Source organism: Acomys russatus, chromosome 5, assembly GCF_903995435.1.
Source record: "Acomys russatus chromosome 5, mAcoRus1.1, whole genome shotgun sequence".
NCBI classification, from domain to species: domain Eukaryota; kingdom Metazoa; phylum Chordata; class Mammalia; order Rodentia; family Muridae; genus Acomys; species Acomys russatus.
This window is the reverse complement of record NC_067141.1, coordinates 74,532,004-74,559,735: the sequence shown is the minus strand read 5'-3', so window position 1 is coordinate 74,559,735 and position 27,732 is coordinate 74,532,004. Positions and strand designations below refer to the sequence as shown.

The 27,732-nt window shown below is 46.5% G+C and overlaps 1 protein-coding gene and 1 non-coding gene across 32 annotated transcripts in view; both read right to left on the bottom strand.

The window, feature by feature from the left end:
- The window catches only part of Tcf7l2 (transcription factor 7 like 2), a 189,393-nt gene that overhangs the window by 159,084 nt on the left and 2,577 nt on the right, over nt 1-27,732 (bottom strand). For 18 of the 31 annotated variants that reach the window (XM_051146799.1, XM_051146802.1, XM_051146801.1 and 15 more), the window contains exon 4: nt 16,783-16,851. The exons of the other annotated variants lie outside the window; for them this stretch is intronic. In XM_051146799.1, the coding sequence (XP_051002756.1) occupies nt 16,783-16,851 (69 nt within the window). The remainder of the gene's footprint in view (nt 1-16,782; nt 16,852-27,732) is intronic. 31 annotated transcript variants of the gene reach the window in all.
- Nucleotides 2,379-2,486, bottom strand: LOC127190247 (U6 spliceosomal RNA). Its single transcript, XR_007830744.1, has one exon. It is a non-coding gene; the product is annotated as a U6 spliceosomal RNA (small nuclear RNA).

Sequence of the window (27,732 nt, the reverse complement as noted above, 5' to 3'; positions counted from 1 at the left end):
AAGCCCCAGCAAACTGGCCTGTGCCAAGGGCTCAAGCCCAACTACAAAGGTGTCAGTACTTCATCCCTTATGTGCTCATGCCCAGGGACCCAAAGGTGAGCACCCGCACCAAGTTTCCCAGATCTCTTATCCCTGGTAAACCAAGGAGCACGGGGTATCTTGAAAGCAAACCGGAGGAGGGGGAGGGGGAGCGGTTAAGCGCTCATTACGGCTCAGACAAACAAGAGCCTCACCAGAACAGCTAGGGGAAATCCCTCCTAAAGAAACAGATATGTTGTAAGTTCATACACCAGGAGCCAGAAATCTGCTTTCAGGAACCAGAAGGGAATGGCTTTTAAGTTCTAATCTTTAACGAAGACGTAAGCAAGAGAGATGTAACCAAAGGCACATAGAGTCTTGTCTTGCTGTCACTGATGTCATGCCCATCGGAAGTCGAGTGATTGTGAGTCCAGTCCCCCGTTCTAGAACGTTGTCTGCCCTCCGTGGGGAGGCTAATCATGGTGGATGACCTCTTGCACCGTAGCTCCCTTCTGCTGAGAAGGTGAACTCCAGCACACTCAGCTTAAGGAAGAACTAAACTCCGAACCAGCTCCATTCTATGAGAGTAGGGGAGGCTGGAGGTGGCTAATGCAGAGTGGCACCAGTCTGTCTGCTGGGCACAAGGTTCCATAGCTCAGGAACAGTGACTGGCACACCCCAGTGTCAGGTCCTAGGTTAGACCCTGAGCCAATCTCCCCACAGTCTCCATGGCAGGCCAGACTTCTCATTAACTCCATGAGAAAACAGCTACGTAGAGCAGAGCAATTCCACCACCAGCCCAACTTAAAAATTTCAACCTTATTTTAAAACAAAAAAGTTTAGCCATAGCCAAGAATAAAACAATGTCATCTGGAGAAAAAGGGATGGAATTGGAGATCATGCTAGGCAAAAGTAAACCAGGCTCAGAAGAATAAATCACACACACACACACACACACACACACACACACACACACACACGGAGCGGGGGTCCCAGTGGAGGCAGGGAGGGACAGGGAAGATAGTGGGGCAAGTATGAGCAGCAGCGCAGTGGAACTGTCATCGTGAAACATACTGCTTTTACACTAACCAAAAGGCGGCGAAATGGTAAATAATAATGTTAGGATGAAGAAAAGGTCTCTGCTTCATCAGAAAACTCTATAGTGGAAACTAGTTAACGAGGAAAACATAATGCTGCCAAAAGAGGCAGCAGGAAATCAGAAACACACAAAATACGTAGCCCAATAGAAGGTGGGGACCGTTGTGCACCCCCCACCCCCAGTCCTCAGAGGGGCGAGGTAAGGGGCACAGGAAAAGGGGCTGACCAGAGGGAGAAGAAGCCTGGGACACAAACAAGGGCTGTACAGCGATCTGCTAGGGACTAGAGCCACTGCCCTGGGCCTCCGTAATCACCCCATCCCCACAGCGTCCAGATGCACCAGCGCACCAGCGGTGACTCGAAACCACAAACCAGAAGTCAGACGAAAAGATAAAAACCTCCGCCCTCGCGGTAGGAGTTGAGATATCAGAACCACGAGGTCTAGAATCAGAGCCATCATTTCTTTGCATGCTGCCTGTGGGTTTGAGTTCGCGCTCTGCGCGTCTGATCCTCGGTTTCCCTCATCATCAGGCTCCTTTCACTGCCAGTGTGCAAGATTCCAAACCAGGGGAGGGCAGGAAGCGCCCAGCAACCACAACTTTGTCACTTAAACAGTGTGGGGCGGTGGGGGCCCCAACTCTATAACAAAAGCAAGTCATCTGATGCCTAAACAATTCTAAAATGGCATAACTGTCACGTGGCAGCGTTTACTTCCTGATAAAGATTGACCAGAAAATTTGACCCAACTGAAAAGTGGCATTTTCTCTCTTTCTTTCTTTCTTTCTTTCTTTCTTTCTTTCTTTTTTTTTTTAATTTATTTTTTTTTTATTAATTTATTCTTGTTACATCTCAATGTTTATCCCATCCCTTGTATCCTCCCATTCCTCCCCCCCCCATTTTCCCATTATTCCCCTCCCCTATGACTGTTCCTGAGGGGGATTACGTCCCCCCTATATATTCTCATAGGGTATCAAGTCTCTTCTTGGCTACTTGCTGTCCTTCCTCTGAGTGCCACCAGGTCTCCCCCTCCAGGGGACATGGTCAAATGTGAGGCACCAGAGTACATGAGAAAGTCGTATCACACTCTCCACTCAACTGTGGAGAATATTCTGACCATTGGCTAGATCTGGGAAGGGGTTTAAAGTTTACCTCCTGTATTGTCCTTGGCTGGTGCCTTAGTTTGAGCGGGACCCCTGGGCCCAAATCTGCCTATCATATTGTTCTACTTGTAGATTTCTAGGACCCTCTGGATCCTTTTATTTAAAAATATGGAACGCTTCACGAATTTGCATGTCATCCTTGCGCAGGGGCCATGCTAATCTTCTCTGTATCGTTCCAATTTTTAGTATATGTGCTGCCGAAGCGAGCACCTTTCTTTCTTTCTTTTTTTTTTTTTTTTTTTTTTTTTTAAATTCCTTCTTGTTTTTCTTTTTGAACCGGGCGGGGGTCGGGGGTAGAATGCGGAGGCAGACTATCCTCCAGGGGAGGAGACCGCCCCCATGACAAAGCGGCATCCATACTCAAGGGTTCAGGATGAGATAGAACCGCTTGCAGAAAATGGCTTAGCAAGCTGGGCTTTTCTCGGAGTGATATTTGTCATGTGGCAGTGACACCAACCAAAATACTGTGCATAAGAACTAGTGGTGATCAGGCAGACTTGCCCTTAGTTTTGGGGCAATTTTCAAACCTTTCCTTTATTTCTCTTTGGTGGTGGAGAAAGCCTCAATACATTAAGCGTGTGAGCTCGGCTTACTGCTGTGTCTCTGTCTCACTATGGTGAAGCTCTCTGCTTCTCCAGGAACCGTGAGGAAATAAATGCTGCCTGATTCCAGGATGAAAATGAAGCAATTCAAGACCAGGAGGAAGAACTCGGAGGTTTGTTTTTGATTTTAAGGATAAGAGTCAAGTTCAGGGCTTAGTGACTCCTAGAACAATCCGGAATTGAGTCGCATACATTCCATAAATCAATAAAGCCCTTATGTGGACGTCTCCCTAGCCATTTCACCCTAGCTCTTTTTTGATATGTATTTATATCTTGGGAGCCAATCAAAAGGACAAAGGTTCCTCTCTGTATGTGGCCACAAGATTTCAGCTTGGCTGTGATACAAGAAAGCAGGAAGTTGACCAGGAAAAAAAAAAAAAAAAAAAGGCAGAGGGCCCTGAGGCAACTTCCGTGACCCTAACAGGTTCTCCAGGAAGGCCTAACTCTCTCCCCTGCCCTGCTCACATCCCCAGCCCACCTGCAAGAATATGAATCCACCTTTCACTTTCAAAGCCAGAGTAGAGTCCCAGACTCAGGGAAGGCAAGGGGAGCGGCTGCTGCTTCCAGCAGCGCAGACAAACACCTTCGAACTGGGGCATGCATCCCAGCACACTTCCTCTATACCCACTGAACCATGCTGCCCTGGGTGCTAAGCTATTTGGAGGCCCACCACGGGGGCACAGCCAGTGGAGAGCTGAATAAATACATTAGGGGCTTTTGGGAGACTTGAGTAGTTTAAATTTCTCCAAGCAGTCTACCTCGTGTCATCTTCCGGTGACAGGACCGGCGTGTTCACTTTCTCAGAGTTCAGTGTTAAGGTGTTGCCACAAGGTTTCAGGTCTTTTGTTATCAAACTGCTGCTGGCTCTTGACTGGCTTCAAACTAGGAGAAGGCTAGAAAGGAAATTTCCACCAGATACACCTATGGACCAAAGCCTCGAGAGGGACAAGAGCAGGCACCATGCCCCGGATGACAGGGAAAACCTCCATTCGTACCACTGGATGTTTGGGGGCAGGAGGTCCCTCAGCACCCTCTGCCCAAGCACCTTTCTCTGACAGCTTTCAAGTCCAACCCAACCCCAAAGGAAAAACAAAAGAAAACAGAGGAGGAAGGGCATCTCACAAGTGGGGTTCACCTCATCACCTGAAATATAAAGAAGCTGCAGGTTTCCAGAAACACCACTGGAGAACTAATACTGCAGAGCGACGTAACGCCAGAACCAGGAGAATGCACTCAATAGAAAACACACTTACACAAAAACTGAACCAATCAGGACGGTGAGATGGCTCAGCAGATAACAGCACCTGCCACCAAGGCTAAGTACCTCAGCTCCATCCTATAATCTACATAATGGAAGGAAGAGAGCTGTTGTTCTCTGATCTACATATACATGTTCTGGTGTGTGTGTGTGTGTGTGTGTGTGTGTGTGTGTGTGTGTGTGTGTGTGTGTGTGAGCCAGCACACACACATATATGCACATATAGTAAAGTAAATGTTATTACCATTATTAAAAGAAAACTTAAAATGAAAATTTTAAATAATATAAAGTATCTTTTGAACTTTTTTTTTTCAAGACAGAGTTTCTCTGTGTAGCCTTGGGTGTCCTAGACCCCCTTAGTAATCCAGCTGGCCTCAAATCCACAGTGATCCACTGGCCTCTGACTCCCTGAGTGCTAGGATTACAGGCATGTGCCACCACGCCCAGCTTAAAAATTCTTTTTTTTTTTTTTTTTTTTGGCAGGGGTTGGGGGTCTTTTTTTTCTTTTTGGTTTTGGTTTTGGTTTTGGTTTTTTTTGTTGTTGTTTTTTTGTTTTTTTCCTTTTTTTTTTTTTTAATTCCAAGACAGGGTTTCTCTGTGTAGCCTTGGCTGTCCTGGACTCGATTTGTAGACCAGGTTAGCCTCAAACTCAAACTCATAGAGCTCTACTTGCCTCTACAGGGAGGTTGTGGCATGCCTTTAATCCCAGAGGCAGAGGCAGGTGGATCTCTGAGTCCAGGAAAGCCAAGGCTACACATATAAAGCCTGTCTCAAAAAAAAAAAAAAAAAAAAAAAAAAAAAAAAAGCAAGCAAACAAACAAAACAAAAAAACCCAAAATAAACAAAGTAAATCAAATCCACCCATTGTTATACAGTTAAACAAGAATGGCAAACCAGGGGTGACCACAGAATGAATGTGGCATAAAGGTCCTTATTCTATGTCCTCAAGAGGAGCTCAGGTGTCCAGCTGGGAAAGGCCCTCCTATAGCTCAACGCATTCATTTACATAATTAGTAAAACTCCTACCAAGTGTAAAGCTGCATTATCCAATAGTTGTTTAGAATAGACTTCTTTTAAACAAGCAAGCCTTCTCAAATGCCTTCAGCACTCAGAACAGTGTCCCTGTAACTTTCCAATAAAGAATTAAATATCCATATATATATATATATATATATATATATATATATATATATATAATACATAATTCTCTCCCCCTCCCTCCCTCCCTCTCTCTCTCTCTCTCTCTCTCTCTCTCTCTCTCTCTCTCTCTCTCTCTCTCGTTTTGCTTTCTAGAAAGAACTTTCTTTGGCCTCTTACCACAAGGCTCAGAAAAAGCCCATAAGGGTGCTGGGCTGAAACTCAGAGCCCTCCAGTTCTCTGCTTTTGACTGTCAGTGGCATTCAGGAAAAGCAGAACCCCTTTCTGCTTCGTCTATTTTCCTTATTGGTTCATTTACACAGCACTGTTCCCCTGCGACAACGCTGAGTACATCTTTTTGTCATTCTGTTTTCCCCGCCATTAGAGCAGCTGCCTCACAAGAGTGGCCGCAGCCCGGCACATCGCTTTTCCCCCATGGTCACCCCTTTGACGAATGTTCGCCAGCACTCATACATCATCCCCAAATTGGTCCAAATGAATTAAACACAGCTCTGCTTAACATTACGAGATTTAAATGGATTTTCTCTCTACAGGTCTGCCCCATAATTGGGTTTATCCATCTTGTTGAAGTACAGTTTACACTCGCTAACATCACGCCAATTCAAGCTACATTTTCTGCTCCAGTGACAGGAGCAAGGCAGATTTGTCATCGGATCATAACAGGTAATTCAAACAACAATTAGTTTGATGACGGCCCGTATGTCAGTGTCTGCTCCCCGCAGCCTGGCTCATGCCCGATGTCTCTGCTTCTCAAGATGAATTGTCCTGGCGATTCTTCAATTTCAATCATCAACAATGCTTCCTGGATCAACCAAGAAACTATTGACACAGGGCTGTCTTCCCTGCAGGGCAGCCTCCGCCAGAGCCCGAGTGAGAAGAGTCTCCCAGTGCCCCCTGGATAGGCATTTTCAATTCTTGGAAATTGCCCAGCTTTCAACCAGGGCCATTTATTCTGGGGCTTCATCTCAACCTCAACAATTTAGAGATGCACAGAGCTTGAGAGCAGAAAGCTCCGTGTTGGTTCATGTGGCTTAGGCACCTGCATGTAGCAAAGCCCTCTGCAGGGATGACTGCCAGCTGTCAAAGCCTAAGAAATAGGATGCAGGATCCTATGGACATCGCTGCTCATCATTTAAGAAGACACAACCAAAAGAGAAAAGACTAAGAGAGCTTTTAACAGCCAGCCAACTTCACTTTCCAAAATCCAGAAAGCAGTCAAACACAAGCCAGCCCACCAAGGGCGACCCATAGAGCCATGGCACCCACCACTAAGACAGCACACATCATCACCAGGGGCAGCGGAAATCAAACTGAAACCCCAGGACAGAACATCAGGCTGACAGAGGGGCTGAATTCCCCACTCAAATTATTCAGTAGGAAACAAGAAACGAATTACTATTGGCTTTCCATGTTACAAAGAGGCTATTATTTATAAACCAGGAAAAATACTCCATTGCTGTTTCCAATACACACTGGCCTACCCCATATGCTATAGATGTTCCTTACCCCTACCATCCATTGCTGTTTCCAATACACACTGGCCTACCCCATATGCTATAGATGTTACCCCCGTACATCTCACACATCTCACTCATGTGTTATTCCCTTTCTGCTCAGCTAGACGTGGCTTGGTTCCTTGGTTGATTAATTGGCTTGTTTGCCTGTCTGTGGAAAGATCTTATGTAGCCCAGGCTGCCCTCGGTAGCTGAGGATGGCCTCCACACTGACTGCTGGCATTACAGGCGGTTTGCAGGGGCGGTTTATCCAGTGCGGGGATGGAAGCCAGGGCTCGTGCATGCTAGGCACGTGCTCTAGGTATTTCCCAAGCGCTCAGTGAAGTAGTTACCACTCACACTTCTTGTCCACATCTCCAACTACCAGGATATGAATATGAGGAAAACACAGTCCAGACCTTAGGACTATCCTGAATGCCACACAGTTGCAGCAGAGTCTTTAAGTGGCACAAGGCAGATGCAAACAGCAACTAAGAGGAATCATAAATCTATGTTACCCATGGAAGATAGCCCAGGCTATCAAATTCATCATGTGTGAGCTTCCTGACAGCAAATTAAAAAAAAAAAAAATATTCACTGCATGTCAGGATAAGCCATACGCCAAACCTGTAAACTAGTGCCTCCTGGGTATCAGTGGCAAAGACAGCAGCTTGCATTCAGGAAGTATGCTCCTGTCCACCACTGCACTGCCCAGACCATGCCAAACCCTGTCCCCCCATTTGGTCTCTCAACAGCTTCAAGAAACTGTCTCAGGTGCCACGATTACCCCTTTTTCACAGACCAAGGATGGGGAGTGCGGCATGCCTGAGACTCTAACCTAGGACACCCCACCCTCATCCCCCATTCTCCTGTTCCCTCAAAATGCAAAGGCAGTGGGGATGTGGCTACCACAGGGTCAATGAAAGGAGACACATTTTGAACAAGGCCAGTGATTCCCAGACAGAGGCGATTTTGACCCTCAAGGAATACCAGGTCATTTCCAGAAGTACTTTTAGTTGCCATCTTCCAGAGAATTCTGTTGAGGCCAGAATGGTAATACAGACAGTTCCATGCACCGAAGAACCACCTGAGTCAAAATATCATCGGTCCTGAGGCTGATAGATTCGGTACTAAGCAGCCCCACCCCACCCCTCCCCCTGTCTGTCACCAAGCTCCAATAGCAAACAGCCAATGCAAAGGCAGGCAATGTTTGCAGCCCAGCCCTCTGCCTGCATGGCAAACCGTGTAACCAACGCTTTTCTAAACAAATGCCTCAAAACCAAGGTTTTGTGAGGATGCTTCAAATGGCCCACACACCTTTGGTTCTAATGTTTCTTTCTTTAATCAGATACACTGTACATGCAGCTCCTCTGAAACTTTCTTTTACAATCTGATGAAGCCCTGCCCTCACTGCCAAGCCATGGCTTGGGTGAGACCCTCCAGGGTAAGTCTGCTGCCAGCATGGTAAGCCAGCAAAAAGGGGAAAAAAGAAAGAGCAGCCATTTATCTGCTAAGCGAGACGTGGTTTGGTTCCTTGGCTGATTAATCGGGTTGTTTATCTGTCTGTGTCAAGATCTTATGTAGCTCAGGCTGCCCTTGAATTCAACCTAACTGAACTCCAGAAGCAACCAAACTCCAGAAACAAATGAAGTTCCAGGCCTGACAAGGCTGCAAACGCCAGCTTTAACCCATTTAGAAAGCTCAGCGCTTAGCTAAACCGTTCCCATAATTGCCAAGTGCTTTATAAAAAGCGGAAATATCATAAAGCAAAACTTATAAACTTTCTCTCTTATGCTGAGAAAATGTAACCAGACTCTTGCCACAGACCAGGCCTCCACACGCACTCACCGTGGTCCATAAGGGGCACTAAGACAGCCAACGGGGCACGTGTTTTCACTTTCTGATCTGGGACTAGCACTGTGCCTGCATCCCAACCTGTCTTCTCAATAAACCGTACAAGCTGGTCTCTCAGGGCTTTCCCACCATGGCAGACTAAGTGAACAGGTTCAACAGGTGCAAAGGTCATGTCAAACAGAGTGGCCGAAGTTAAACACGATGGAGAAGCCTGGTGAGTCCAGGCTGTTTTATCTGGCCAGTGGAGGGCAGCTGCTGTTGACTTAAAGTCAAGACACTAACTTGGACTTAAAAAGACAGGCATAGGAGGTGGTGGAGAGACGGTTCAGCAGTTAAGAGCACTTGGGGAGGTCTCAGGCTCGGTGCCCAGCACCCACATTGTGGCTCACAACCATCCATCCCCCAGTTTCAGGGGATCCAATGGCCTCTTCTGAGCTCCATGGAAACCAGGCACACACATGGTGCATGTAATACAACTTTCAAGCAAGACGGTTGAAAATAAAGCCAGACTGCACCCCTTGCCTTGCTCCCCTCCATCAAGGTGTAGAACCCCGGGGAAAGTGGAGCCCGGCTGCTTTTCTGCATCGCTCTCTTTCCTGCCCTACCAAAGCCGACTCTTCCTTTGCTCTGTTCCAAGAGTGGTCCATGAAACAATGTCAGCTTTGGCTGCTCTGAAAAGCAAGTGTCCAAGCCCAGCTTCAGACCAACAGAACCCAAACCTGTACTTCAGCCTGCCCTGCCAGAGCGAGAAGCAGGAGGTTGCCAAGTGCCTCTGCCATGCCTGCCCGTGATGCCACAGCACACCTCTCTAGTCACAGGTTCTAACCTGGGAGACAGCAGCCATCACAGGTTCCCTGTCCATAGAGCACTCTTTTTTTTTTTTTTTTATTTAATTTATTTATTTATATTCTGTCCTCCTGTACATCTGCATCGCACAAGAGGGCATCAGATCCTATTATAGATGGTTGTGAGCCACCATGTGGTTGCTGGGAATTGAACTCAGGACCTCTGGAAGAGCAACCAGTGCTCTTAACCACTGAGCCATCTCTCTGGCCCCTTCATAGAACACTCTTAAAACAGTCTCCCTTCACTCCACAGACCCCAGCCATCTGCAGAACTGAATGCAGATGGCCTCTTTTCTCCATGCAGGATGAGTCAAGCATAAAGAAACAGATCACCCCTCCCCCGCAACACACACACACACACACACACACACCTTGGTACAACTGTCCTCCACTATGAAAACTATGTACATAGCTCTGCCCCGAGGGAGGAGCTACTTTAGACTCCAGGATGTCAGGACTAGAGTGCCTTAACTGTGATTCACACAAGCCACCTGGAAAGTTATTGCCAAACGGATGCTAGACCAGACGTCCAAAGGATGCTAACCCAAGTGTCTAGGCCAGGTGTCTGAGTCCTGGTCCCAACCCTGCCTCGATACCTATGGTGTGCAGCCAGAGTTGGGAACACAGCCTTGGCCCCATGCTTCTCCACTGACTCCGAGAAGGGCCCTAGATTTACTCAATATCGTGGTAGAGTACAAACGCAGGCGCCCATCACAGACCTACAGAATGAGCCTGGGACAGGAGCCCAGTGCTTCAGCTCTGAGATGTTCCCAGGAGATAGTGGCTCCAATTCAGGGCACACTCAGAGCAGGAATGCGCACCGAACAGCACCCAGGATGTGCTCTTCGCAGAGGTCCTGCGGGCTCTCTGTAGAGTCTAGGAAGTTGGGTGGTAGCCATGGCCTTTGAAAACAGGAAGGCCCTCTATTTAGTTTATTCAGTGCTGGGAATCCAACTCAAGGCCTCAGGCGAGCACCCCGCCTCTTAGCCACATCCTTAGCCTTGAGCGTGGCTTTAAGCAGACAGCTTAGCAGGAAGCTATGCCACCAGTCTTGCTCCAATCACATTGGCCTGGGTTCGAATCCTAACTGTCCTTGGGGAAAATAACATGTCAGGTGCCTACTTCCTCATTTGCAAAATGGAGTATGGTGATACTAACGGGAACTCTACCATTCAGGTCCCCCTCCGTGCACTGATGAGAAATCAATGAATAAGTACTTAACACTTGACCCAGTTCAGCAGGAGAAGTTAATAAACATATGCTATTATTATTAACTGTTATTGTTGCCTCTGAACCCCACACCAAGCACCCCATTGTCCTAACTACTCTCTCAGAATCAAATGCCCTCTTCACAGAAGCCTGGGAGGCAAAGGCCTTGGCAGAAGCTCATTGAAATAGAAGGGCAGTCTGATCTCACTCACAGGGGAAAGCGACATCCCACAGGAACATTTGCAGCTCCCAGTTTCGACTGGGCACCTGAAAACAACAGAGCTTCCAATAAGTAATCAATGGATTGATTTCAGGGGAATCTAAGGCTGCCCTTCCCAACCTCTAGTAGTTGAAAAATCTGATCAGAGATGGAACTCCTGGCATGGGCCAAGCCCAGGGCTCAGCCCCCTGAGCCACAAAGAACAGTGACCTTACTGATGGTGACAACAATGTTTGGACTAAGTAGAAAGGCCAGCCTTTAGAGCAGAGGTCCTCGGCCTGTGGGTCTCGACCCCAAGCCCATCGGACAACACAGGTATTTACAGTATGGTTCATAATGGTAGCAAAATTACCTTAATGAAGTAGCAACAAGAATAATTTTATGGTGTCAGCACAGCATGAGGAACTATATTAAAGGGTCGCAGCCTCAGGAAGACTGAGGGCCACTGATGTAGACAAGGTAGGGGGCTTAGAAACCAGGATCTGGCTCTGGCAAAACAGCAGAGAAGGCAGCCAAGAGAAAGGGGTCTGTCTGTTTTACTCACAAATACATTTATTTCCAGAGAACGGAGCTACTAAACGAGTGGGCTAGTACATATTTACTCCTAAGAACACCGCCCCCCACCCAGTGCACTTGTGCGCAAGCGCACTGGCTCCCCACGCCCGCCTTCCGTTTCTCGGTGGAAACTGAACGCACACACTCACATCCAAGCAAGTGCTTACTTCAGAAACTGACCTAGGGGGCCAGGCGAGGTGTGCATGCCTTCACAAGGCTGAAGCAGGAGGTCACGAGCTCAAGGGCAGCCTTGAGTAGCAGTGACGTCTACGTCAGCTTGAGCTACATGAGACACTGTCTTAAATTTTAAAACAATAACAACAACGACGATAATAGTAATTTTGCGGTTCCGACAGACTGATCTCTGGGAAATTGTCCATTTAGCCCAATTCTGCATTCATATGAAATGAAAGTCATTTCATATTAAGAACACAATAGAAGCCAATGAGGTCCACGCCTGTAATCCCAGCACTACAGGAAGGCAGAGGCAGGCGGATCTCTGTGAGTCTACCCCCTCCCCACCCCCCAAAAAAAGAATATAGTAGAGACCAAATTAGAAGTCCACAGGGAAAACCAGGAACACACACACACACACACACACACACACACACACACACACACACACACACACACTCCACCTCACTCTTAAATTCTGAAATCTCCCAGAACTACTTCCTAGCTGTCCTCGTCGTGTGGGCAGGATAAGGAGTTCCAGCCGTGTCACCTCACATGTCTGTGGGACAATACACCCCATTCACATCCATAAGACTTAGAGTGGGCAAGCTTTCTGTCCTTCTTGCTTTGACTCTGAAAAACAACCAAGCTCTGGAAGGAGATCCTGGGAGCCCCAGCGAATGACTGTAGAAGAAGTGTAGGAGCAAGCGCTTTGGAAAGCTCACACAAGACTTGCAAGCTTAACAACAAGAGGGAAAGCAAAGCTCAGTGCAAAGTCTCCACGGCTCAGCTGTGCAAACAAATAAAAAGGTCCATTTCTCCTGGATCCTCTCCTAGCTGTCTGTGACCACACGAACAAGCGTGCACATGTATGCGCATACGCACACACATACAGAAACCACCACATTGCCAAGGAAAAACAACCACGAAAGGTCTACACAGTTTGTTTTTGTTGCGTGTAGTGCTTTTTCCCCTAAATCACATTTGACTGTGTTAAAACATCAACCTTTGGCCAAAATACTCTTAAAACAAAGCTTAATTGGTCCTCAAGTAGCTCTTCAAGGTACCTAGGGAAAAATCTTCTGGAGGTCTCGGCCTTGATGACAGAACTGCTCTGGGAGGCTACGATAATGACCTCAGTAGGAATGTGGGAAGAGGTCCCTCCAGGGCAGCTACAGAGATGCCTAACTGTGTGCACAACCACCTGCAGGCCTTCCCTGAGAGGCAGCTCTGGTTTTGCACGTCTGCAATTAAGGGTTCATCCTCCTGAGTCAGCATGAGTCTTCATCACCTTTTAGCAGGGATGACGGAGGAATTCCTAAGAGCTAGGACCAGAGGCCAAACTCCCCTGTGGGGTAACCCAGAAGAGCAGCTACCAGGAGCCTCTGATCACATGTAGATGAGTTGACCACTACCCCTTCAAACATACCCGCTTACTCTCCACACGACAACCGACTGCCATACCCTTCAAAGACGGCACTCAACAGCAGACTTCTACCTAGAAAATACTGATGCAGAATAGGGAGCACACCACCACCACCACCACCCCCTCGCCACCACCCTTAGGAGCGTGTGCTAGTGTAGACAGTGTGCACACACACAGCATTCCTTCCAAAGATGCACAAAGCCTACCAGTCCTGTACTTGTGATAGGGTAAAGCCGAAAGCAACCAAGTATCCAACAACACAGAACATGTATACTGTACTATTCCATTTATATGAAGTCGGGGGGTGAGGGATGGGGGGGAGGGGTGGAGATAGGCTAAAGGAATCCACTGTTGGAATTTTAGTTGCAGGCTAGGGAAAGAGGAAGAAGCCACAACCCTGGGAAAAGGGAGAAACAAGGAAGACTTAAGTCTACAAAGTGAGTCCAGGACAGGTAAGGCTACACAGAGAAACCCTGTCTTGAAAAACAAAACAAAAAAAGAGTATTTCATCAGATTTTAGTAAGCTTCAGCCCAGGGCCGAAATCCAGCCAGTATTTGTATTTATAAATAAGGTTTTATTAAAACACACCCATGTTTTTCCTTTCATGTTCATCTCAAGATGTTTTCAAACCAAAGTAACATTAAGTTAACCAGGGAGACTATATATATATATATCCTTAAAAGCTCAGCATATGCATAAGCTCCACCTGCACCCTGATGTGCCTGAGGCCTCTCGGATGCTGTAAGTCCATCCTCCTCCTTACTAAACACCTGCGGACTGTACTGTGCCTCAGAGACGCTTCCAAAAAGCCAGTGGTCTGGAGTTTTGCTCAGGGAACAAGCTCACACAGGTGATCCTGTGTTCCATCACCAACACACACACACACACACATACACACACACACACACACACACAGAATTAAATAACAATCCATTATCATTATTAATAATAACCATTTGGTGTATATTTATTTTGTGCACCTTTTTTTTTTTTTTTTTTTTTTTTAGCCCACCTAGACTGTGTTCTCAGCCATTATTATCACTGCCCTTGTCCTTTCAGAACCAAGGAGGGCTAGGAGACAGGAAGGTCCCAGTTAGGAAGGACCCAGCTAGGGGAGGAGAGATGTGTCTACAGTATCCCTCTCAGGCCATTCACACCCGTGGTGAAGTTGGCTGAGTGCTGAGGTGACAGAGGGGTGGGGAGGGCGAGAGGTATGAGGCTCCTCATGTGATGCCTGGTGTCATACTACCAAGTTATTTTCGGATGGAGCTGAGGCGAGCAGCAACCTCAGCTCCTGCTGAGATCCAGTACTTATCAAGGTCCATTCGGCTTTAAGTTTCCAGGGGAGAAACTGTCGCCCCACTCTCACTCTGGACGTCAGCTTAGCATGAGAAAAGGCAGAGAAGGCCAGGTCTGCTCCCTGTGCTGGGAGGGGCCGCCGGGCCTCTCCTCTCACCCCACCCAGGCTGAAATGTCCAGAGAATTCTGAGAACAATCTTATTCTGTCTGAGCTCTGCCTTTTCTTCCCTCTGCTCCTTTTGTTTTGTTTTGGCCATTTATCCTTTGATGATCACGCTAAAACTACAGCTAGCTGCCATTTGGCCTGGCCTGGTGCTGGTCCAGCAGACACTGAGGGAGAATGGACACTTTTGAAAGCATACTGCTAGAGCTCCAATAAAACGTCCCTCTGTTTGCCCACATGGGCATCAGGCCTTCGCAAACAGACACAGAGGGAACAATACTACCTGTTCATGGAGGAACAGGGACGGCTTCGGTCCTTCAAACAATAAGCTCTGTAATTTACTCCATCTTCCTCTTGAGAAAGGGCTTCACATGGTCCGCATCGTGCCAGGTGGTTTGGAGAAAGACGAACTGCGCCTCCAAACAAGGGGCACTTCAGCGCCGGGTGTAAAGATTCAACAGCTGGGCTGGTCCCGGGCTGGTCTCCCAGCGGCATGGCCCCAGCCAGCCTTTCCACACCAAGATAAGCATCTCTGTCCTATTCAGCCTCGACAATTCCCACACCCCAGGCAACAAGACTTTCCAGCCCTCCTGTGCTAGAGTGGCCTCCCTAGGCCTGGGGAGGACACTGTGTTTATCCACCCATTCATGCAGCGCGGGGGTTTGGACCTGCTTTCTAAACCAAGCCCTGAGTCTAAACTGTTTTCTAAAAGCAAGCCTTACTGGGCCTTAAAAGGAAGCGCCTTCCAACAGGAAGTGTGCCAGAAAGGATTGGAGCTTCAAGCTCACCATACCTACCAGTTTTGAAACTATCTGGGCATTGAGGAGTTAAAGTCTTCCATGCCCCTGAAGTCCACACAGGAAGTCAGTGGCCTAACCCCAAACTCAGAGGCAACGTAAATATTTTTAAGCTCGGATACTATAGCCTTGAAGTAAATACAGAAAGACTAGGAGCCAAGCAAATTTTTGAAAGCCCTTCTGACTCACGCCTCTCACTGGAAGGTAAGACCATGCACCTGGGGTAAGCGGCTATTTCAAAGGAATATGGAAGCTGAAATATGGCAAAGCTAAGAAGATGCAATATGGTGGGCAGGAAGCACGAGATCCAGCAGACGACACGTGTGCACATACACCGAAATACATACATGTATTTATATGTACCCTCGCACACATGTACATATACTGTGCACTCAATCATGTATACTTGCACATGTGTGCATTTGCACACATGTCTATGATCACCTGTACATAGGCACATCACAAACACACTCAGCACACAAGGAACCTGCAAAGGGCTTCCTACCAAAGACCAAGCCAACAGCAACTTAGAAGAGCCTGAGGCAGACTCCCACACCACAGCCAAAGCTCTCAAAAGCCTCCTTGCCAAGAAAGGGTTAACACAGAACAATCAAGACGTAGGGGTACAGTGAGGGGGTACAGTGAGGGACACCATGGGAGATGTCCCTCATAGCAAGGCCAGGCCAGTAGACGACAAGCGTGCACTGGGCCGCTGCTTGCTTCTGCTCAGCCCCACATCTTCATTAGTCTGTGACTTGGTTAGCCTTTGCACCAGGACCCTCCTCAGAAGCTGGGATGTGCCCCCTTGCCCTTCCAACACTTGTAGTGTCGCACGTCATCTATCAAGAGGGCCAAGAGAAACCAACATTTCAGGACAGTCAGGTCAAAAGTGGTATTCTTAGCACCACTTACCATGATTTGGATCCACAGGAAACAACTCTTCCTCGCTGTCAGGTGGCCTCCTCACCCAGCTCCCTCTCATTCTTCCTGTTCACATTCTGTCAGCCCATTTTACTCCCCACTCAAGGCCCTTCCTTCAGCAAAAGGCAGTGACCTGGGATCTGAGCGCCCATGACGCCCGATCAAGACAGTCTAAAACAACAGACTTGTCTTTCTTTTCACATCATGACATCATTTTAGCAACATTTCTTCTGTTCCTCACTTCCCACCTCCCTCAACGATTCGAACCCCCACCACCAGCAGATCTTCATAATGACTGCACCATCATCTTTATCACCATCATCGTCAACATCATCATCATCACCATCCTCACCATCATCAACACCGTCACCATCCTCATCATCATCAACACCGTCACCATCCTCACCATCATCAACACCGTCATCATCCTCACCATCATCAACATCATCTGGGAGGGGGAGGCAGAGAATAAAAAGACACAAGAGACCTACACATTGGTAATTCAAGCTTCAGAATCTCTTGGCCTCCTACCTGAATTGCAATCTGGTGTTCAATCGTTTTGTACGCAGAGTAATGAGTGCTGCCGGATTGAAAATGGAGCTGTAGGAAGAAACCAAATCAAAGCGTTCTGCTCATGTCACAAACTACAAGAAAACATCTTAAGCAGTTCATGAATAGCAGACAAACCTCCCTAGACTGAACTGCCTCCTTGGCATTCAATCAAGACCTGTGGACTTTCATTATTATGGATAAGACGATCACACTACTTTGAATTGTTGCTTCTGGTTTTGTATTTTTTTGTTTTTTTGTTTTTGTTTTTGTTTCTTTAAGCACTCATTCAATAAGCAGAGGGGGGAGGAGGAGGGGCAGGAACAAGAATCAGTGACATGGAAAGCAGAGACTGAAGCCCACAAAGACACAAAGGAGGCCGGTGGGTGCTGAGCAGAAGGCTAAAGAAAACTTAACGGGGTGCTGCAAAAGTCAACAGTTTGCGACACACAGGCAAGAGTAAAGAGAGAGGGGGCTGTGAGAAGCCACTAGCCTGCATTCCAGTACAAGCCCCACCCTCTATATCTCTAACAACTGAACCCTGACTCTCAGATGCAAAGCTCTTTCTGGGAAAGCAAATGTCAACACGGAATTTGGGAGCCACCCAGCACCTATCCGTTCCTTCACCGTGACTAAGCTGTCGGGTCCTAAGACATCTCCACAGCCCACACTCTAGTAATCTACATTTCCCCCACCCACCCCACCCCACAAAGGGAGCCATGCATTGTTCAAGAGCCCCAAGTAGGTGAAGGACCACCTCTTAATGGTTTGTGCTTACTTTTGGGACCAACACTCTCAACCCAGGGTTCCCTTCTGCAGCCACACCCCCACACATACCCATACCCCCATAGACACAAACACCCTCTACAAAAGCGCCAAGACTCCTCCCCAAGTCCTCCTTCTCTCAAATGGTACAAGTTAACCTTAGGCTGCTACCCATTGGGAAAACAAACACCATGGGCTGAGACAGTTTATAAATGGCCCAATCGTGACAGGGCGGGGTGGTCTCAGCATTTATCTGAAATGCACTGACATACACAAAACGGATGAAGAAGCATCAGATGACCAGGAGAAATCCCCGCCTATGCCCCTCCTTCAGCAGGCAAATCAGGGGTACCTCCTCCAAACACGTGCACAGAGCCGCCTTATCATCTCTATCGCCACAAACTACAAGGATGACTGCCTCAGAATTAAGTTACCAGAACCCTCCTGTGTTTCAAGTACCACTGGGGCTGTGGAAGAGTTTTAAACTCAGTTAATGTGTTATCTTGTTCCCCGGAAAGAAAGTCATTCAATAGGGTCTGTTTGCTCTTTTAAAAAGAAAAAGGAAAAAAAAAAAAAAAAAAAAAAAAAGATTGCCATACATTCTGAGCTAAAATATAGCATTGTAATAATACCGTCTAACCCCACATTGCCCAAAGCATAAGATAAATAAGTATCCATTTTTAGGATACAATCGACTTGAAGACAATTGCAAACAGTCCCAAAGAAACTAAAAATGACATGTTTTATGTAACAAAACATGTTAATCAAAATTAAAAATTAATCAAAATAAAAAGAAGACAAAATAAAGCTGGACAAAAAAAATAATAATGTCTATACATGCCAAAGCAAAGCAGTAAGCCACACACACACACACACACACACACACACATCCATACAAGCTAAATGAACATAGCAAACTAATACTGTCTCCAAGTGCACAGCCCCCACACGTTCAAGAAGCAGCCCATCCAAAGTGACTGGCGGAAAGAGAAAGATGCTTCTATACCCTTTGTCCCCAACCACCCACCCCAGTCACTGAAGCTGGGACCTCACTCATTACTGTGACAATTTTCCATCATGTTAAAACAACTTTTGGGGGGGTGGCGCAGGTCTCTGCTCGAGTTTGGAATTCCGGGAGAAAGAGCAACTTGTCCGAGAGTTCTCTCTCCTTTCTCCTCAGCAGAGCAGGCAACAGCAACAACTAAGTCCTTCCACTCAACAGTTTCATTTTCCTCTTTTCCAATTGCCCAATTCAGAGCTTAATGGAAACTTGTCCGAGCTTCTCTTCCCACAAACCCTGTGGAGCCCAGGCAGTCTGTACTCGGGGCAACCACAGGAATCTTACATTGTCAATTAAAACTGAGTGGACACCTGATAACCGCGGATATGCCGTGGAAAATAATTTCATTTTAGTCACCATCTTATGAATAAATTAATGAAACTGTGGCTATGCCAAATGCAATTTTCACTTGTCCAGTTCCATTCTTAATCCTTGCCTTTGTAACCTTCCTCTATAGCGCCAATGAGCCTGGAGTGGATGCTGCAATTAAAACAGTAAAAACATACACATGCATACATATGCAGATGTTTCTAATGACACTAGGCGAGAAACCTGCATCAAGAACCAAACCAAGCACTCGGGAGGCAGAGGCAGGAGGATCGCTGTGAGTTCAAGGCCAGCCTGGTCTACAAAGTGAGTCCAAGCCAGACAAGATAACATAGAGAAACTCTGTCTTGGGGGGGGGGGGGGGGGGGAACCAAATCAATCTACCTCCACTAACACATGCCTGCACACAGAGATGCCACATGCACATACATACACCTTCACACACATCATTTTGGTTGTGAGCCTAGCTTTTAATGGCTGATCCATCTCTCCAGCCCCGCTCACCCCACTTTGACACCTCCAAACAATGCAATGTCCTTAGGGTCTCCAGCAACACGGGTACCCTCTTGCCAACTCACAGTCTTAGAGTGTGCAACAGCCTCCCTCAGAATCTAAATAAAATCTCTGTTTCAGAGACTTTGGAGCCATCACTACCTCCAGCAACAGCAAATGCCAAATGTTCTTGTTTCTTTTGGGGGTTTCTATCTCTTCTCCGAAAACTACTTTTGTGAAACACATACTTTAACCGCTTTTTTTGTGCTCCCTATAAAACATGAAGATGCCTTGTCTGTTTACAGTTCAGCTTTTTAAAGATAAAATGCTGATGCTCCATACGAACTTGGCACTCCAAACTGAACTGGTCTCTTGTTAGCCTGTCTCTGCCTCCCACTATAAGGAAGAAGAAAACAAGACATGCTTAGGCTTGTGTTTTGAAAGGGTATGTGGAGGCAGAGTCCAGGGAAAGATGGCTTATGCTCTATCTGAGATTAAAAAGTAGGTGCTAAACTAAGCGCAGTGGCGCACACCTGTAGTCCCAGCACTCGGGAGGCAGAGGCAGGCAGATCTCTGTGAGTTCGAGGCCAACCTGGTCTATAAAGGGAGCCCAAACAGCCAAGGCTACACAGAGAAACCCTGTCTCGAAAAACAAAAACAAAAAGTAGGCATTACATGTTTAAAAAACTCTGCACAGGTCACCTAGAAGGCTCCAAATCACTTTCTCACCCCATCACTGTGGCTTCTCTATCTGAGTGGACCCTAGGCCTCTCTCCTTGGACAGTCCAGGGAGCCAGCAGACTCCAGGGTCCTCCGTCTACTTCTTCCCTCCTTAGGAAGCCCCACAAAATGACATCTTTCCTTCCTAGGTCACAGCAGTCAAGCCCCCCTCTTTATTAGAGCACCCAGGCGCCCAGCCCCCCCCCCACTCCCACCCTGTCCCCCTCGCCCAGAAGAGTCAGGGAGAGCTGGCAGTTTTAGGCACATGCTTGCAACACTCTGAGTTATTTTACCCTATCTCAATTCCTTTGGCTTTATTTCTAGTCATTACCACTGACTCTAAAGTTGCTGCTGCTGATACTGAAGATCAGAGATACGCAGGGATAGAAGAGGAAACAGCCTTTGTCAATCACAGGAACCTCACGCTCCAAGCCACAAACAAACCAACAGACTTCCAGTGGGGAGAAGAGAACTATGCCAGTTCACTAAGGGGATGAGGTGGGATGTGTATTTATTTTTCAGTTTTATGAATCACACACACACACACGCACATACACGCACATATACATCAGATCCATTTCCTAAGCAGCTTGTGTTTTCTTGGGTCTTGGTTTGATTTCCTTCTAGCCTCTTACTTGAAGTCCTTTTCCACACCACTAGCTTTAAAGACAACACGTTTTCTAGCAGTATCTCTGAGACCCTGCCTTGGGGGACTGAAGCAGCAAAAACAGGTCATTTACATGGCACAAAACACAGCCCACCCCACCACAGCCCCAGTCCCATGTGGACAGCCTTTTCATTCAGTGGGAAACAGACTCTTGGCCAGGACTCGGAGTTACTTCTACCCATCTTTATACTGCAGGCTTAAAAAATAACAGGTAAGCCTCCTACTTCAGAGGGAGGTCCAAACCAGGGACACCTAGTATATTCCTGCGAAGATCCAGACAGAGAGAACCTTTGCAGCATCCTAAATTTACTGTTAACAAAGGCACTGCCTCTTCACTTCCTGCTATTCTACCAGAAACAAACAAACAAAACAAAAAACAACACGCCACAGAGCGCATGCCTCAGACCTGAGAACTGGCTCTCCCACTGTCTCACCATTCCATCAAACGTCTATTTACCCTCATTAATGTCTTTCTTTCTGTCTTTCTTTCTTCTTTCCCTTTCTTTCTTTCTTTCTTTCTTTCTTTCTTTCTTTCTTTCTTTCTTTCTTTCTTTCTTTCTTTCTGTCTGTCTGTCTGTCTTCCTTTTCCTCAACCTGAAACCATGAGCTATGAGTCAGCGCTGGATCGTTAACTTTTACAGCTTCCACACACATCCACCTACTCACATTTGAGGAAAGAAGTATTGACTTGCAACATTGCCTGAGACCAAAATCCTCTAAACAAAAAAAAAAAAGAAGAAGAAGAAGAAGAAAGGGGGGAGGGGGAGGGAGAATCGCTTCAAGAAAGTTTTCCCTACATCTCTACTGGGGGATGCTCCCTTCATTGTTTTCCTGCTTAAGCTACAAAAATCCCTGGCAGACAAGCAGGGGTTGAGCTTGGTGCTGATGGCTGCAGGCTTTTCTGGGTTGGCTTTTGAGGAGAGACTAGTTGGTGTTCTTGAAACATCAAAACATAATTAAAGTTCTTCATCTGGCAGTGAAGCTGGAGCACATTTCTAGCTCGCAGGGGCACGTGGGCGGAAGTGCTGAGCCACGTCCTTAACGCAGCAGTTTTCAGTAACACTTGCTGCAGAGCACCCTCTGGACGATGCCCCGTCCTTATTCCACTTAGCAGTCCCAGAGTTACAACTCATAACGAATTAATTTGCATTAATGTGGACTTCATGTGTCCTTCCCTGGGTATGCCGTGGCCATTCCTCCAGCTCAATAAAACTGACATGACAATAACACTGGGCCTCTTATTTCACTTTCTAAAACAAACAAACCCACCCAAAGACCCACATGGAACCTCTCAATTTTTTTTAAGCATTTTTTACTAATATGTTTAGTACATCATAATTGGCCCAGCACGGGGGAACCTAGTTATCTTCTCAGTAAATATTTATAGCATCACTCTTTACCATTCACTGTGCATTTTCTTAGAGGATCTCACTGTAGCCTACATCTGCAATTCATTGACTTTACAATTTACCACATGTTGGGATGGGAGAGGTCTTAGCTCCATTTGAATCACTACACAAATATGCAAGTGATTTATCGGTTTTCAACTGGAGACTGCAAGAGAAGGACTCCACTTTCTGAGTCTTACTTCTTCTGGCAGACCATGAACAATTACAGTTCGTACTAATTAAGCTCTGTAAATGTGCCGGGCCCTGCTAATGCCTACCAGGCCTCACATTTATTTTCATGATGCCAAACTTTGGCAGGCCATTGTTAACTCCTTCAGAGCTGATATCACTAATAGCCATGTGTTCCCTCACTGCAGCATGAACTGTCTGGGGCCACTTCATGACAAAAAAAAAAAAAAAAAAAAAAAAAAAAAAAAAAAAGAAGAAGAAGAAGAATATAGAACAGGCTGAATTACCCACACAAAATCAGATGTGCCTAAGGAAGAAAAACCTATCCTGGGAAAAGTGAAGAACACCGCGCCTGATAACCCCTTCAAAGATCCCACAGCCCAGTCTTTGTAATGAGCTGTTAAGGGATTCACATATCCCTAAGGGCTAGTAAGTTTCTACATTCCATTGATTAGCAAATAAAACCTTCCAGCCGGGGTCTTTAAGTTTGGGTTGTGTTGGGGGGAAAAGCATTTGCCTAAGAAATGGTAGAGCCATCTGCTAGCCTTGTTGTGTGGTTCAACAGTCCTCACATGTGCTTCTTACCCTACACACACACACACACACACACACACACACACACACCAACAGCAGCAGCACTGTGTGATCCACTTCGACAAATGTTCACCAAAACAATCCACTCTTTAAAACTAAGTTAAAACCTCTCTCACAGCTGGGTCTGGACCTCAGATAATGCTCCAGCCAGACTCTCCAGCTCCAGATGCTTAGGGACAACCTGATAGGAAACACATTGGTTGCCAGATAGAACACTATGGGTAAAGACGGGATTGCAGCCAGTCTTTAGCTCCACAGCAAAAGCCATATAGTTTTTAAGGGTGCCTCCCACTGTCCTCCTGTTCCTCACAACAAGAAATCATTCCGGGTGGAGGCCCATCTTCCCCCCTCCACCACCCCCGCCCCTTTCAGTGCTTCTCCGGCAAACACTTATTCTGCACCTCTGGCTGAATACAGTTTCCACAGCTTAGTGTGCACCCCAAACCCCGCGGCCCCAACATAAACCTGCTGTGCATTGTTTTGTTTTGTTGCCTCTCCATTAAATTCTTTTCATTGGCTTCCTTCACTGTACCTCACCTTCTTTTTTGTTTGTTTGTTTGTTTGTTTGTTTGTTTTTAATCCTTTATATTAACCGCAGCACTATGCCATGTGTATATTTCCCCTTCTAGCTCAGTGGAACATCTTTTAAATTAAAGTACATTCTCCCATATCAGGTTTCTTTAAGTATTGTGATAAACACACACAATATAGGCAAAGTGGTCTCAAGGAAAAGAGAGGGGATTAAGAGAGGAAAGGGGGGACAGAAGAAAAGGAGAAACATGCAAGCACCCCAAGCAACTTGAGTCCCCATCCCTCAAAGTGCTCTTTATAAATGTGTATAACAACAGCCAAGAGGAGAGAACAGGTCCGCTGCCAGAATGAGGGGGTGCCTGTCTCAGTCGGCTGGGACTGCAGAGGTGTCCGGTGGAGCAGGGGGGACAGCTTTCGAGATGCAACGCGCCCCCCCCCCATCTCATCGCTTATAATTAGTGAGAGAAATTTGAGCTACCGCCAACGTCTGCGGACCTTGAATATCATAAGGGCAACGTGGCGTCAAATATCTTAACATTCATAAGTGTTATGGGCTGCAAATAAAGCCTGTGGATTTATGACTCAAGAAGCTTGCCAGCAAAGGACTGGGGCACATTTCTTTCAGCAGCCCTGTTGAGGTGCAAGTTTGCCTTTGGTTGTAAAATTAACCATTTCCTTCACAAATGTGCTCAATTATAAATGCAAGTTGAAGATTAACTTGCATGATTGCCAGTATCTACTCACTAAAGAAACACACACACATACACACACCACATACCACACACACATACACACACACACCTCCAAAATAAAACCCTGGAGATTCTTGGTCAGTCCTTTTCATAATGCTGAAATGTGTGGCAGAGTTATAAATGTGGTCAAAGATATCATCAAATTCTACTCCCACCAAGACTAAGGAGCTAACACCTACTTCCTTGGAAGCTTATTTATTTAGCAACTTCAAGACTGTTTTTTTAAGGGAGTAAATCATTCTTTGTCTAGTCTCCTCCCTGCCCCCAGTACAATGTCATCTACTTCCTGTGTTGGAGAAAGAATCTGCTAAATTCAGGTTGTCCCATACTTAACTGCCAATAAACCAACTTCCACATAACTTCCAGACAGCTGGGGGAAAGGTCCTCGGGAGTTTTTAGTCACGGTCCTAAACACGAGTCCACACAAAAATTTGCAGCTGTCCTTTCTCTACAGCGCATTTTAATGTGATTCGGGAGCCTCTGTAGTGCAACATCTGACCAAACCCAGAATCCTCCCCAGCGCCTTCTCCCCTGCCCACTGTGCACTGTGTGGGTGAGGCAGGCCACTTCTCAGACAGTGGCATGCACCTTTTACTTCCCTAAGCACCTGAGCTCCTCGTCCGGTGGGAGAAGGTACTCAGATCGTGAAAAGACTTCCACCCTAATCGTAAAAAGTGCAGCCTCTAGTATAACCATTAAATGTCAGTTCTCTGGCATTTTCTCTATAGCAAACCCCCCCCCCCTTTTTTTTTAATGGCGTACAGAGTAGCAGCCATCCTGTGCCACTAACAGAGGGAGCAGCATTCTTGATGTCACTCCGGGAAACCTTCCTGTAACTTTTCCACAGCTCGATGCCAGCAGCAACTCCCAAGGCAATCCCTCTCAGGAAAAGGAAAATCGGGGCAGAAAACTCAAGAACCAGCATGAGCAGCAGCCAGAGCTGCCTTCCCCAAAGCAGGAGCAAAGTCCTCCCAAACCGCTTCTCCTTGATGAAGACAGAATACTCAAACTGCAAAGCACTAGCATATTAAATTTATAATCATCAAAATATTACTTACTGGGTGGATGCTGAGCCCAGACATTAAACCCTAACTTATAAAGATTAGCACAGGAGACTCGCTGTATTGAGATTAAAATCTAAACATGTCTACCATAAATGTTTCTGAAAGAGATGAAAACAATTAGCATAGATACTAAAGAAGGCTGGGAGCACCTGTTCCTTTTCAAGGCGATAAGCATTTTATTGTTCTCCATTTAAAATGTAATGACCTGTGTAATTACAGTAATATTACATTGTTATGGAGGGGCTTGGAATGTCACACTTTGAAAAGTGTTGTCAAAACAATCAGGGGTGAAGGTGGGGGGTGGGAAGACAACAGGGAAGGTCCAACATTAACCCTTCGCGCTCCAGGTCCTCAATCTCTTGTGTCAGGAAGGATTATTTTGTTTGAGTAAGGCGAAAAACATCCATTTTTCGGCAAGCCAGAAAAAACAAGAGGCTGCCTGGCTAAATAAAACCCCAATGAACAGGTTTCCTCTTGGTTTCCTTTACATGTTCCATTCCACGTTCACACATGAACTCAGGATGCTGCTTAGTTATCTGCTCAACCTAGTAGCAAACAGCTCCACTGAAAAGCAAACAACTTGTGTGGATGAAGCCGTGTGGGAGAACACCCTTAAAGTGAAATCTCACACCCATCGCAGCTCCTACCACTTCGGCCCTACTTCTTGCATGCTAGAAAGTAATAATGGAAAGAAGAGTAGAACTAGCCCTTCCTGTCCACTTTACTATTGTTACAATATTCTCTAGAACACAAAGTTACCAGAACCCTGATCTTGGCACTTCCAGCCCGTCCCATCTTCTTGACTAGACTTCTGTTTAATTTATTTTTCTATCTGAATGTACCCTCTTCATAAGCCATTTCTATTAATGTATCAAAGATTAAATTAATGTTCTGAGGAAATCTTTGTCGTTTTAAAGTAAAATCATTACTATCAAGCTTTATAGTCTCTTCGGCAATTAAAAGATTGTTCTAGAGATGATGCATTATTCATCAAAAAGCCGAGTTAATGATACTCCTTAATTCTTCACATTCTTAAGCAGAAAAGCAGAAACCAGGGTTCCAGAGAGTCTATTTTCAAAGGATGCAGCCAACGGCCGGCACTGTTCACAAGTAACAGAAAATACAGCAAAAAAGCATCCAGGCAGGAGGAGTGGGAGAGAATGAATGAGCTTACCCTAATTCGTCTTTACAACTCACACTCAAAACCAGACCCTATGAAGCCCTGAGAATCTCAGACCCCTGACCGCTGGCTTGCCTGTGGGTTCCACCCCGGGCTGTATCGAATCTGGAATGGCAAGGTGTCTAGAGGGACACACTCCCGCCTCTCAGCTCCCTGCCAAGGCTTCACTCAACAGCCTAAATAAATAACCGCAATTTCGGAGCACACAGACTTACCCAGGTAAGGGAAAGGAAAAGAGTGAATAGAGCCAGTGTGCATAAAAATGTCTGCTGATGTTTGACACGCAAATACTAACAGCCTACTGGGTCCAGAAATGCTTTCTCTGAGTCGATCTGATGTCACAGCACAAGGCCACCCGCTAGGTCCACAATTAAAATAACTAGACGCTGTCTATTCCTACAAAGCCCACAAAGGGGGCCTTGGGTTGGGAACCTTCCTTATCTCACCGGGAAATCATTTATTTGCCTTTAACAATTTCCCTGTTTCCTAATTACAGCACAACACAACTGTGTGGGTTTGAAGCGGTGGCGTGGCGGGGCAAGACCGCCAGCGGTCACGGACGTGCAGTTTGAAAAGCGTCAAGAAAGCCTGCCATCAAAGCTCAATATTCGGATGGTCTTTCGGGTGGCTAAGTGGATTTTAAAAATAAAGCGAAGGAGGAGTGCGCTCTGAGGGGTTGGGGATGGAGGAAACTCCCAGGATTACTTTGGAATGTTGCTGGGGCCAGTTTGCTAAAACACCGCTTCTTTAAGATGCCACTAGCTACCAAGAAAAACAGCGGGCGCTGCTTCAGAGGCCGCCCAGCAGCCTCCGGAAAGCGCGGGCCCTGCTGGACGAGATGAGCTGTACCTCTCTGTGTCCCGGCTTCCACGGAAGGCACCGGTGAAGGGGAGGGGGGTGTGACTGTTTCTTTCCTAGGCATTATTTAAAAAACAAAACAAAAAACAAAATTACTGGTCTAGCGTGCTCTTGCTATCCTGCTAGAGCGGGTGGGGGGGGGGACCAAGTCAAACCTGATAGTTAATATTTTAATGCTTAAAAACACTTGTAGATCTGACTGATCCAACCCCAGCACTACTCAATAGTGGGCACATTATTTCAGATTGCCACCTTGAATGAGCAAAAAAGGAAAAACAAAACTAGTGTGTGTAAACACGAGGTGGGGACTGCGGCCAGAAGTGCAAAGTGACAACCCCGGGTAGC